The sequence below is a fragment of the Lepidochelys kempii genome, chromosome 14 (genome assembly GCF_965140285.1).
Source record: "Lepidochelys kempii isolate rLepKem1 chromosome 14, rLepKem1.hap1, whole genome shotgun sequence".
In the NCBI taxonomy this organism is placed as follows: Eukaryota; Metazoa; Chordata; order Testudines; family Cheloniidae; genus Lepidochelys; species Lepidochelys kempii.
In genome coordinates this window covers 40,013,206-40,026,279 of record NC_136393.1, presented here as the reverse complement: position 1 = coordinate 40,026,279, position 13,074 = coordinate 40,013,206, and the positions used below count along the sequence as shown (strand labels likewise).

Sequence of the window (13,074 nt, the reverse complement as noted above, 5' to 3'; positions counted from 1 at the left end):
GGGCCCTGCATGGCTGTAGTTATACAGCAGGAAGAGCTGCCGATCTGAAGTGACAGGATGTCAGAGCGATGCTCAGTGTATTGGCCAGCTCTGCAGATGCAGGGAGCTGGCTGGGGACTGAGGAATTCATGGTGGAGATTCCCCAGAGAGGTGGGGTCCTTGGGGATTGCACTGTTCTCATGAGGGCAATGTGGTGTAATAGCAAGAGCAGTGGGAATTGGGATGCAGGAATCCTGGAGAGGGGGCTGATGTCTAGAGGTTAGACTGGGGTGAAGGTGGCAGTCAGGTCTCCAGGGCTGGGTAACCAACTCTGCTAATGTCTCCTGTGCAGTCACTTCCCTCCCCTTCCTCCCGTCTCTACAGTGGAGATAATAACAATTGCCCACCTTCCTCAGAAGTGGAATTACTGTGTATTTAGGGGCAGAGGAGGAAAGAAGCACTAGGGGAGGGAAAGTTTCATTATCATTATTACTATTAGTTTTCCACGACTGGGGTTTTCTTTTCAGTTTCAGGTTTTCAGTGTTTTCCCCATCAACTTTAATGGCCCATCACTTGTCTTTTCCTGGGTTGTTGTGGTCCTAGGCACCATGGTATTCACACCCTGCACACTACTGCACTAATATCTGTGCAAAATATGCCTTATGAGCCATAGACACCAACTCCGTGGCTGCTCTGGGGCTCAAGCACCCACGGAAAAAAAATAGGGGGTGCTCAGCACCCACCAGCCACCGTGGTTCCAGCCCAGGCTGGCCACTGATCAGTTGTTCAGCGGGCCCTGAGCGGCCAGCGAGCAGTGAGCGGCTAGTGGAAGGCACTTGGGGTAGGAGGCGGAGAGAAGTGAGCAGAGGGCATGTGGGGGATGGGCCTCAGGGAAGGAGGCAGATCGGGGAGGGGAAGAAGCAGAGTGAGGGCAGGACCTCAGGGCAGCGTGGGGGTGGAGCACCCGCTGGGGGAAAAAGGTCAGCGTCTGTGTTGCGAGTTATCATTCAAAAGCGAGTAGCATGCCAGTCACTGATATCATTACGAATTGTGTGTGACAGTGCTGTAGGTGGAATTATGGATACTCACTTCCTTAAAGCCTGTACCTAAAAGGTGTTTAAACCAGGCGTGTCAGGGAGAGTTGATAAACAAAAGGTTTTCTCCAGACAAAGAAAAGAGGACAACACTAGAAACCAGATGTGGCCAAATTCAGTGGGCTATTCATTTGTATCGGAGCTTGCAGGAAAAGATCATTTGCACCATCTAAATTGCCAGTGTAGGGAGCATGGAGGCAGACAGCACGGGATATCATCCACCCCCAGCAGGGAAAAGGGCCTGTAGGTGGGGAGACATGTCAGAAGAAGACATTTCTAAAGTTTACTGGATTATAAAGAGACAGGGAGCAAACCCCTAAATTACCCTTCAGCTGAGGAGACAAGAAAAACCAGCACCTTGAACTCCGACAGCGGGGCTCCTAGCCAGCCATTGCTGGGAATGGAAGACTAGTGAGGAAACTACCTTGTACAAAGATTGGAGCTTGTTAAGTTAGCTCCTAGCCATTAGGAAGCATATTTTTACTTTTTTTGTTTGTAACCCTTTCTATCTTTATTCCTTCTACTAGGTATCACTTAAACTATGACTTTTGATTAATACACTTGTTTTACTTTCACTACAAAGCAACTCAGGGCTGTGTTTCAAGGGAAGGGGTGTTTTTACCCCAGTTCAGTTAACAAGCTGTAACATACTGACTCTTTAACAGAGAAGTGAACTTAATATCTCTGAAACCTGCTAATATCTTCTGTGAATGTACAGTGATAGGGGCTGTGCATTGCAGAGAACCATCTTGGAGGCACTCAGGGGCTGGAATTCACCAGTTGTTAGCGAGGGTTGGGCTGGGAGAGTGCTGAGCAGTTTGCTGGTGAGGAAAACAGAGAGGTGTGGCAGGGATCTGACACACCATCTAATCTACAGCAAAACTCACTTTTGCTGAGGCCGAGGGGTAACACAGTGGCTTAGGCACCTACGCTGTTTCTTGTGAGAATGAGGTAGGCGCCTGCCTTGCTCCATGCAAAACAAACAGTCATGGAGAAGGCGGCAGTGCCCACATGTCTAACTTCTAACCCAGTGGCTAGAGCACTTTCTGAGGTACTGGAGATCCTGGTTCAAGACCCCCGAGAGAGAAAGGCTCTAAACAGCATAGTCTGTCATGAGAGCAGCCTAACCACTGAGCTATGGGACAGGCTGATAGAGAAGAGGGGAAGACTAGCTCCTAGTACAGCGGTGGCCAAACTGCAGCTCATGAGCCACATGTGGCTCTTTCATAGTTAAAGTGGAGCTCCCGGAGCCCACCATAAGAACAGCCATACTGGGTCAGACCAAAGGGCCATCTAGCCCAGTATCCTGTCTTCCAACAGCGACCAATGCCAGGTACCCCACAGGGAATGAACAGACCAGGCAATCCTCCAACGATCCATCCCGTCGCCCATTCCCAGCTTCTGGCAAACAGAGGCTTGGGACACCAGCCCTGCCCATCCTGGCTAACAGGGGATACCCCTCCCCACATTTCTCTGCCTAACAGACAGGCAGGGAGGGGAGCTTGGGGTTTCTGTCCTCTGGCGGGACATGCAGCCCCATGGGGTGCACCTGCTGGGGCCCTGAGCCTTTGCAGGTGTCTGCCATGGGGCAGAAGCCTCAAGCCCCACCACCCTGCTGCAAGTCAGAAGCTCTGTGCTATGGGACAGGATGATAGACTGTGCCACACCCCAGCTCCCCACAACCACCAGCCGCCAGTCACCTGTCCCTCCCCACTGCTGCCTCCTCCCAACTGCCACAGGACCACATCCCCCCTCTCTGCCCCTGTTAATGCAGCCCAGGGTTCCCTCTATGGGACACTGACTCTGCTCCCGCCCCAGGCTGGGGGGACTGGAAATGGAATGGGCCCTCTGGTGCCAAAATCTGTGTCCCTGTGAATTCCCCCACTGCTGGGGCAGGTCCAGCATCCCAAATATAGCCTTCCTCACCCCCACATGTTTCTGAGTCCTGGCGGGTACAGGCAGGAGAGTTCCCTTTGCCCTCCCTGATCCCCTAAACATGCCCTCTGCCCCCTGCGGGCTCTGGCTTTCTGCTGCTCTCACAGCTTGGCTCCTGGTGGGTCAGGTGCCCCTCTCAACCAAACCACTCAGCTCTTCTGGAGAGAAACCAGAGAGACAATGGGCCATAGTTACTGAGCTCCCTTCCCCACACATCATAGGAGTCAGGACTCTTGGGTTCTGTTTGCAGCTCTGGGAGGGGAGTGGGTCTGTGTCAGCAGGGGGTTGGGAGCCAGGACTCCTGGGTTCTCTGGCAGGGGAATGGGATCGAGGGGGGTTAGGAACCGGGACTCCTGGGTTCTAGTCCCACCTCTAGAACAGTACTGAAAGTGCTGCCCTGGGGACAGTGTCAGGGGGAATCCCCAAAGGAGCTCCTGTGATTCTGGTCCTTGCTGGCATTTGGCTCAGGGACACGAAGGGAGAGGGGATAAAAATGTCTCTGTGGGGGTAGCCCTGGTATATTGTCAGTGTCTGTCTGCAGGGAAAGAGCCTGGGGGAAATCGGTGTGAAATGGACTAAAGCCCCTTCTGAAACCTTCCCAATTGTCCTCCTCACCCTGACCAGCTGCAGCGTAACAGCCACGTTTTGCTCCAGATCATCCCAGTCCCTGGAAGGTAAAGAGCTGCAGTGGAGACGGATCAAGAAGGGGAGTATCAAACAGGGAGCTGCTGGTGGGTTTTTCCTAGGATGGAAAAAGCTGAGAGGAGGGGATGGGGTGGCGAGTTGAATCTGGGGGCTGATTTTTAGGGGACCCACTGGATGTTTTTGCACGTGCAGGGTGTGGTGAGGTGAATTCCCCCAACTCTGTCCTCCAGGATAAGGAATTACACACAAGATGGCAGTAATCCATGCCTCTAGCAGTTTTGACACCACACTGGCTGCAGAAGGTATGGTTATTTCTGGGTGCCAAGTTTCTTGAGTCCCCAGCTTGACACACCTTTATCCTGATTTCCAGACCTGCAACTTTCATTTGAAGCTGTGGCTGAACAGAAGCTCTGAGTATTGCTAAATATTGACCTAAGTAAAGATAATAGCTATCTTATTTATTGACTACATGCTGTAGCCCCCTCTGCCGAGCAGTAGCAGATCTCAGAGCCTTGCAGGTCAGTTTTGCTTTGAAGGAGAAATCAATGGCACAGAGTCAGGGTATGTTCTATTGCGAGTTGTATATTTACACTATATACACCAGACTTGAATAGAGGAGGTCATAAATGGGATGCAGGCAAACCTGGCTTTTAAAAATCTCAGCCCAACACTAATTCCTAGTTTGTGGGAAGCACCTCTGCCCCAAAACTTGACTTAACTCCACTCTAAATTCCCTTGCTGTTTGCCACAGCTCCCCAAACACAAACTACATTGCAAAATTAACAACATCTTCAAAAACTGAACAGTGCCACACCCTAAGGAAAAGAACTTTTAAGATTGTCCTATAGTGCCTCCTGGTGACTGCTGCCGTAATATGTCCGTACGTCCATAACAGCACAAATGGTATTGATCTACTTGGGCAGGGGTGGCCAACCTGTGGCTCCGGAGCCACATGCGGCTCTTCAGAAGTTAATATGCTGCTCCTTGTACAGGCACCGACTCCGGGGCTGGAGCTACAGGTGCCAACTTTCCACTGTGCTGGGGAGTGCTCACCGCTCAATCTCTGGCTCTGCCACAGGCCCTGCCCCCACTCCACCCCTTCCCACCCCCTCCCCTGAGCCTGCCATGCCCTTGTTCCTCCCCCTCCCCTCCCCTCTCCCCCAGAGCCTCTCCATGCCAGGAAACAGCTGATCGGGAGGTGCGGGGAGGGAGCGGGAGGCACTGATGGCGGGGCTACTGGTGGGCAGGAGGCACTGGGAGCGGGGGGACTTGATGGGTGGAGCTGCTGATGTATTACTGTGGCTCTTTGGCAATGTACATTGGTAAATTCTGGCTCCTTCTCAGGATCAGGTTGGCCACCCCTGTACTTGGGCATGGCCAAAATTGATCAGAAGCAACTATGGAAATGTAGTCAATAAATACATACATTAATAACTTTTTCTCATTCTGCACCATTCTAGGAAGATTGCTTTGTTTAAAAACAAATGGTCATAAGGCTCCTCATCTAGGTCTCATTTCCTGGCTTTGCCACAGGTTAGCTAATTGAATTTGGTCAAATCACACTGTGTATGTGTGTGTCACACACAGAAGCCCTGTGTATGACTAACTTATTTTTTCATGTTTACAGCACAGGAAATTTGAGAATGAAGTGCCTTTTAAGGCTTGCACTGAGATCCCACAATCACATCTGGCTGGGGGAGAGGGATCTAGTGGTTAGAGTGGGAGGGCTGGGAGTCAGGACTCCTGGGTGCTATCACGAGCTCTGGGAGAGGAGTGGTGTCTAATAGTTAGAGCAGTGGGGCCTGGGAGTCAGGACTCCTGTGTTCTGCTCCCAGCTCTGGGAGAAAAGTGGTATCTAGTGTTTAGAGTAGAGGTGGCAGAGAATCAGGACACCTGGGTTCTGTTCCCAGTTCTTGATGGGAGTGGATCCAGATTGTTCATGTTTTAAGCACTCTCCAGGTGTAACACTCTCCAGGTGTAAGTCGCACTCTGTAACTTGCCCAATCAAACCCCAGCAGCAGCATGTCTCCCCTCCACCCTTGTGTGTCCCCATACTTCTACCCCACTCCTAGCTAGAAAAGATCTCACATGGAAGGAGAGTAGTTCCAGGCTGAAAATTCTTTAATCCACTTGGGGTTCAGCAGAAAGCTTTGGATGGTTGGCCAGTTCGTTGGCATGGTCCTTGTTAATGAACCAATCAGCAGCAGTGTGTGTGTGTGTGTGTGTGTGTGTGTGTGTGTGTGTGTGTGAGATGACCCCAGAGGTGTGTGTGGTGGATAGGGGGAATGGATGGCAGTTCTCTTGGGTGCAATTTGCTGAGAGTCATGGTGTGAGAAAGGGTTTGACTCCTCCTGGGGCTGGAGTCCAGGAGCAGATGCACTCTGGGGCATATGAGAGCCTGGCTCAGTGGGTGTGATCATGGGCCCCATAGAGAGGATAAGAGAGATATTACTGCTCCCCCAAAGGGTGGTCTCCTTTGCTGACAGAAGCAGGTGGTTTGGGAGTTGAGGGGGCAGGGTGCTCTCCAGATGTACCTAGCAATAAGGTCTGCAGAGCATGGATCTGGGGGGTCTGAGAACAGACAGATGCGGGGGCGGTGCCATCATCCTCTGTCCTGCCACAAGATTCCTTCACCTGGATAGTGAGATTTCCCCCCACGTGGGACTTTCTTTGTTCTGATCTCCATTCGCCCCCAAGGCCTCTGAGATCTGTTGGCCTGCACAACACAAAGCAAGCTTGTTAATAGCAGCAAAGGGCTGTGAATATGAGCAAGGTGGGGCCTGGATCTGCAAGGTACATGGATGGGAGAGAAAAGGCCAAGTGGTGCAGGATGGTGGGGTGGACGACTGGATGGGGGCGATCTTCTCTCGGAGGCAGTGCGGAAGCCGTTGGGGTAAGAGGGTGTGGTGCTGCTGTAGTCCCATGTTTCGCAGGGGGCATGAAACCAGTCAGGCTGAGCAGAGATCCCCTGTCACTTTCCCATTCGTCAGGGCACATCACAGCTCTAGTGATTCCATTACAGCCAGTCAGAAAAATGGGATTTTCCCCATTCGGGAGGAAAACAAACAAACATAAACTTCAAAACTTTAACCTTTCCGTGGAGCTTCTGAAATCAGTGGTTCTCAGCCAGGGCTCCGGGGGCCCCTGGGGGGCTGGAAGCGGGTTTCAAGGGTCCACCAAGCATGGCCAGCATTAGACTCGCTAGGGCCCAGGGCAGAAAGCCAAAGTCCCACTACCCAGGGCTGAAGCCAAAACCTGAGCTACTTAGCTTCACAGGGACCCCCTGTGGTGTGGGGCCCTGGGCAAGTGTCCTGCTTGCTACCCCCTAACATGGGTCCTGGCTTTTATATGCAGAAAAACAATTGTGTCATAGCTGGGCTGTGGAGTTTCTATAGCATGTTGGGGGGTGGGGGCTCAGAAAGGAAAAGGTTGAGAACCCCTGTCCTAAATGAAACCACATGACAACTTTCATCTGTGTAATTATGAATCACCGGTTTCAAACTACACCCGTTTTCAGTTTGACTTCAAACAGTCTTGCGATTCTGTATTTTAAATGGGATTTTTTTAAAAAAATTGTGCTGCAGGGCTTTTAAAATAGGCAAATGAAAAAGGATATTTCCCCACCACACACACACACTCTCTCTCTCTCTCTCTCTGTCCTTTTCCACTAGGAGATGGTCAAAATGTGGGCAAACATATGATTTCAAAATGGAAATGTTCCCCCCAAAAAAGGTTTGGTTTAGAAAAATTCAAGATTTTCCTCCCTGAAATACTCCAGTTACAGCAATTTTGGAAAATTAAAAACTGAATAAAAAAATCCTCACAAAAGTTGATTATTTTTCCTGACCTTTTGTTTGACCAGCTGTAGATTGCATTCTGCCTGCTCTGTAACCTCCCCCTCCTCCCCTCCATGTGTTTTCAGCTGAATAGGAGATTCCCCATCACCTCTTGTCCTGAACAGCTGCACAGGGTTGGCTGGGTGGCTGCTAAAAAGCTGCCATACCTACCCCCTCCTTTCCCAAGAAGTGACTGCATTTTATTCTTCCACAACTCTTCATTGTCCTTGTAGCCTGCCCTTCCCAGCCCTTCTGACCCTCAGAGCTCCTCATCAGGCAGCTCAGGACTCCTTCTCCCCTGGTGGAGTGAGTGAAGCTGATGCCTTTCCCCTTCCCTGCACCATCACTTACCATTGGGTCTGGAGATCCTCTCAAGACATGCCCAGAAGCTGCAGTGCCACGTGGGCAATGGCCCTTTGACCCGAGACTCATTCTTGCTGATGTGGAAGAAGTTCTGCTCCGTGGTACTGTAGAGGGGCCAGTGTCCCTTGCTTCTGTCTGTCCCTGTGGGACTCCTAGGGCAAGAATTCAGCAAGAGCCAGCCAGATCAGGAGAGAGGAAAGGAAATGTACCTTAGCTGCTAGGGAACTCATACACAGGGACATGGGGCAATTTATCCCCATACACTAAGGGCACCAGAGTCTCTGTCTCTCTCTCTCTCACACACACAGTGTTGTTGTTGTTATGCTGAGGGTGCTAGCATGTGTCTAATCTATGGGCAATCACAGACCTCACTGAAGTTGGTGTGTATGCTAGCCACCATTAATTCAAGTTAAGTGAAGAAGCAATTAAATGTCCTTTTGTTTAGAGATAACAAACAACAGAAGCCACCGCCCAAGGCACTGGGCCACATGTGAAGACCTGAATGGAGCACTAACTCTGGGAGAATAAGAGGGGTTTCCTTGGGACTGATTGCAAACTCAGGGGCTGGGGTATTAATTGGTGGATCAGGGTGTGTCAGAAGCAGACAGGACCAAAAAGCCAGAGAAGAGCCTGGTAGCATAGCCCTGAGAGGGAGCAGAGTCCGAGCTTCTTGAGGCACAGAACTGGCTGGAGATACATGCTTGGATATTGTGAACAAGGAAACTCTGCTTTCTGTTCCTGCTATGTTCAGGCACCACGACTTTGCACACATGCTTTGTAAATCAACAGGATTCCACCAAAGAAATACCCAACTCATACAGTCAACTTTTCTTCCTACCATAAACAACTCAGCAAGGCCCAAATTTTGGCTACCATCTTGGACCAAGGGCAACCTTATTTTTTAAAGTTCCTTATGGTCCAGGGACACTCAGGAGCCAACGGCCAAAATTTTGTCTTTTAAAAATGGCCGCCTTCTTCTGTTCTCAGTGGGGCTGAAGTGACAAGATTCCCCTTAGTCAAATGACCACCATTTATCTCTGTGGGACTCAAAACCTCAGGATGCCCTCAGTTAAGGATGCCCTCTTGCCTTCACGACTGTGCATTGAGGCTGACTCTAGTAAAGATGGCCACTGATTCCCAGAGTTGCTAATAGGACAAAAGCCAGGCTCTCATCTCGGAGGATGACGGTGCTGTCAGAGAGCAGGGAGAGACAGTGATGGGAGCAGATGAATGTGGGAAGAGGGGGGAAAAAGGGGCAGGCAAATATATGAGGGCAAGGGAGGGACATGGGGGGGCAGGTGACTATGAAGAGGGGGAGGGGAGGATGCCGTGGTATGCCTTACCCACTCCTGGCAAACTCCGCCCAGTACCGCATCACCCTACGGCTGAGCGCTGCCTCGGCCTCCGTGTGTGTGTGGTTGGCTCCCCCCTCGGACGCCAGGGTCCCGAAGAGATAGAGTAGCTCGGTGGTGTGCACTGCCCCCATCCAGTGGGGCCAGAGCGAGCCAGAAGAGCGGTGTGCAAAGAAGTAGATGTACGCAGGGGTCCCAGCCTTCGCCAGCTGCCTGGCCAGCTCAGTCATGGGGCACAAGAAGAGGTAGTCGCTGGCAGCTTGGTTCATGGCCCAGCGGTGCTGAGCTGGGCCACGCCCCTTCCCCTCCTGGCTGTACCTCAGCGCTGCCGCCTGGACAGAGAGATTTGGCAATCCTGGCACCATGAACCTTAACCCCTCCACCAACTCCTCCCAGCCGATCAGGCTGTCATTCCCCAGGCTGAATCCGGGAGCGCCGAACATCAGGAACATGGAGCCTTCATTGGCTGTGATGCCGGTCAGGATGGGTTTGGTGTGGATGTGCCCGGCCTCCAGCAGCCGCCGTGGCTCATCAGGGAGGAAATCCCCATCCACCGTGGGCAAGAAGGGGAAATCAACCAGCCTTTTGTTCCTTGTGATGGTGAAATCGTGTTGCACAAACTCCTCCGAATCTTTCCTCTTCAGACAGTCTACCACAGCACCGTCACTGCCCTTGCCACAGCCCATCAGTCGGCCGAGTGCCCGGGCTCTCTCCCTGGCCTCCTTTTGGCTCAGCGAAGCCCAAGGTGCATTGGCGACCCCACTCTGCAGCGCAGCCCGGGCAAAGAGGTGCCGGCTCCCCGGTGAGAGGAGGTGGAAGGCGACTGAGGCTCCCCCGGTGCTCTGGCCAAATAGCATCATCCGTGCTGGGTCCCCACCAAAAGCGGCTGCATTCTTCTGCAGCCAGCGCAGTGCCAGGCGCTGGTCCCACAGGCCGGCGTTTCCTGGGGCGGCTGGTGGTAGCGAGAGGAAGCCCAGCGCCCCCAGCCGGTAGTTCATGGAGGCCACAATGACGCTCTCAGTGGCAGCTAAGAAGCGCCCGTCATAGATGTCAAGGGAGGCTGTGCCGATGAAGAATCCCCCACTGTGGATCCAGACGAGGACGGGGACTAGTGCAGGGGACTGGGGCTTAGGCACCCACAGGTTGAGGAAGAGGCAGTCCTCTGACAGCGGTGTGGTAGGCAGCCACATGGCACTGCCAGGGTAACCAGAAAACATTTGCTGGGGGCAGGAGTTTCCATAGCTGGCGGCCTCCAGGACATGCCTCCAAGGCTTGTGGGGAACTGGCTTCTTGAAGCGCAAGGGTCCCACGGGGGGCTTGGCGTAGGGGATGCCCAGGAAGGCGGTAACTGGGCTGGAGCCAGCTAAGAGGTGTTTGCCCCGGACAGGACCACTGCTGGTGAGCACCACAGTGCCATCATTGGAGGCAGAACCAGGGCCTAGCAGGGAGAGGAGCAGCAGCAGGCAGGGCAGTGCAGGTAGGGGTCCCAGCATGGCAGAAGCTGGAAGGGAAACCACCCACAGGGAGTTATTTGTTGGGCCAGTACTAGCTGGGAGACATAAAGCCAGGCTGGTGGTATGAGGCCAGGATGACATGGGAGGGACACACTGCCCCATTGCATGCCTGGATCATCTGAGTATATCCCATTAAATCATGCCTCCAGCACTGCTGCTCGTCAGCCCCTCCTCTTGTCTGTTTGTGGCACATAACAGTCTAGCCTCCTATGGCTCTCCTTGACTCTGGGCTCGTTTCAGTTGTGTAGGGTTGCCAACTTCGTAATATTTAAAAACTGGACATTCCAGGAGGAGTACTAGAACCTCCCCTGCCCTGCTTCTTCCCTCTGAGGACCCACCCCCCATTCGCTCCTCTTTCCCCTCTCCCTCCCCGCATTGCTCACTGCTTTTTCCCTCTCCTCCCATCCCTGTGTGGGTTGGGAGAGATTCGCCTGCAGAGCAGGGGCTGAGAGCTGCAGCCACTGGATGCAGGCAGGAGGCAGCCCTGGCTGAGTAGGGGCTGGCGCGGGTGATGAGTCAGCACCTCCCTGCCTCCCCTGCCCACAGTGACTGGACACTGTCAGGTCCCCTTTTTGACCAGATTTTCTGATTGCAAACCAGACACCAGGCCATCCTAGTTGCTGGGGTCGATGTGAGGGTGCTGGTGGCCTGTGATATACAGGAGGATGGACTGGGTGATCTAGTGGCCTTAAATTCTATAACATTGAAAATGGCACCAGCACGGTCATGCAGGAGAGTTTGTTCTCTACTGGGATACACTCCCTGAATTTCTGTCAGGGAGCACTAGGCAATGCGTGCTGGAGCTGTGCTAAACCCTGGGAACCAGCGCACCCGGCACATAGCCATAGGTGCCAACTCTGTGGGTGCTCTGGGGCTGGAGCATCCACAGGAAAAAAAATAGTGGATGCTCAGCACCTACCAGGAGCCCCGCAGATCAGCGTCTCCCACCCCAGCCCTTTGGCCTGCTGGCAGGCCCCATCAATCAGCTCCTCCCACTCCCTCCCAGCACCTCCCGCCCACCATGATCAGCTGTTCAGCAGCCTGCAGGAGGCATGGGATGGGGAGGAGCAGGGGCAGGAAGAGGCAGGGGAGGGAGTGGAATGGGGTGGGGGTGGGAAGAGGCAGGGCTGGGGGAAGGAGTGGAGTGGGGGCAGGGCCTGGGGCAGAGCAGGGGTTGAGCACCCCCCGGGGACTGGGGAAATCAGCACCTCTGCACATAACCCTCACCCTGAGACTGGAAGAGGGGAGTGATTGGGAGCACCCTCTGCCATGACCTATTGCCTGAGGCTGTACCATCTCCAGAGGGGGTTCTCATTCAGCGGAGACCCCCCTCATCGAGATTAAAGGGCCACTCCATAACCTCTCTGAGCTTGCCATGGTGCAGATCTGAGGAAGGAACTCCAGATCTCCACTCCCCATCCCTTGCTGTCTCCAACTGGAGCAGGCATTCCTCCCAGCCCCACCACCACCCCTTAGCCCAGGAGGCAGGAGGGAGTGGTATATAGGCCAAATTTAGCTAATGTGAACTAGCGAGAGGCACATCCACTTTGCCAACTGCAGACAAACTGGCAAGGACTTGACAGATGTCCTATCCGTTCCTCCTTGTTCTAGGGATTCCCTGTGAGCCACCACTTTCGGTTAGCCTAAACCACCCCCAGGGAAACTGGGAGAGATGCACAGAAAGAGGGCAGGAATGGTGCATGGCAGTGTGTGAATACTAGTGCAGATGTGGGCATCTGGTGGGCACTAACAGTCAGCAAGAGGGATGTCAGAAAGGGGTTGTGACTCACTCTATATGATTTTATTAAAATATGCTAATGAGTGTGACTATAATGTAACTGGAATATGATTCATGCAAAAGGTCTCTTGTAAGGTATCATTACAAAGCTTATAATCTACTGAGTGTGGTCATCCTATTTGTATAAATGTATCACTCTTGTATCTGAAACTAGAAATATAAAATATAACTTGGAGGGCCTATTGTAATTATCAAAGTGTGGGCCATTAATGGTGTTTTGGAATCTTGAAGGCTCCCATTAACCAGAACTATTGTCTGTAGAAGGCTCTATTTCACTTGTAAGTCTTCCTGAATACATGTGTGCTGGCAAGTGGGTAATGAAGTCTTACAGTGACATGTGATCATGTCACTCGAACTGGAATCCATCTTAAACCTGGTGCTTTTCCATTTGAAGGGGGAGGGGGGACCCAGAGAGACAAAAGATTCCCGCCTTGTGCCAAAATCATATAAGGGGGTGGAACAGAACAAGAGAGGCAGCCACCATGAGGAACCCCCTAGCTACCACCTGAGCTGGAACAAAGGCTGTACCGGGGAAAGGATTGTGCCAAACTAGGAAGG

General features: G+C 52.6%; 2 protein-coding genes across 2 annotated transcripts in view; one reads left to right on the top strand and one right to left on the bottom strand.

Moving 5' to 3' along the window:
- Window positions 1–13,074, top strand: part of LOC144929445 (uncharacterized) — a 64,591-nt gene that overhangs the window by 11,360 nt on the left and 40,157 nt on the right. The gene's annotated exons all lie outside the window — the stretch shown is intronic.
- Window positions 6,249–10,697, bottom strand: LOC144929464 (cholinesterase-like). The gene is made up of 3 exons (XM_078848897.1): window positions 9,196–10,697; window positions 7,841–8,004; window positions 6,249–6,369 (listed from the first exon to the last, which is right to left on the bottom strand). The coding sequence occupies exons 1-3, from the start codon at window positions 10,695–10,697 to the stop codon at window positions 6,284–6,286; spliced, it is 1,752 nt and encodes a 583-aa protein (XP_078705023.1). The 3' UTR covers window positions 6,249–6,283.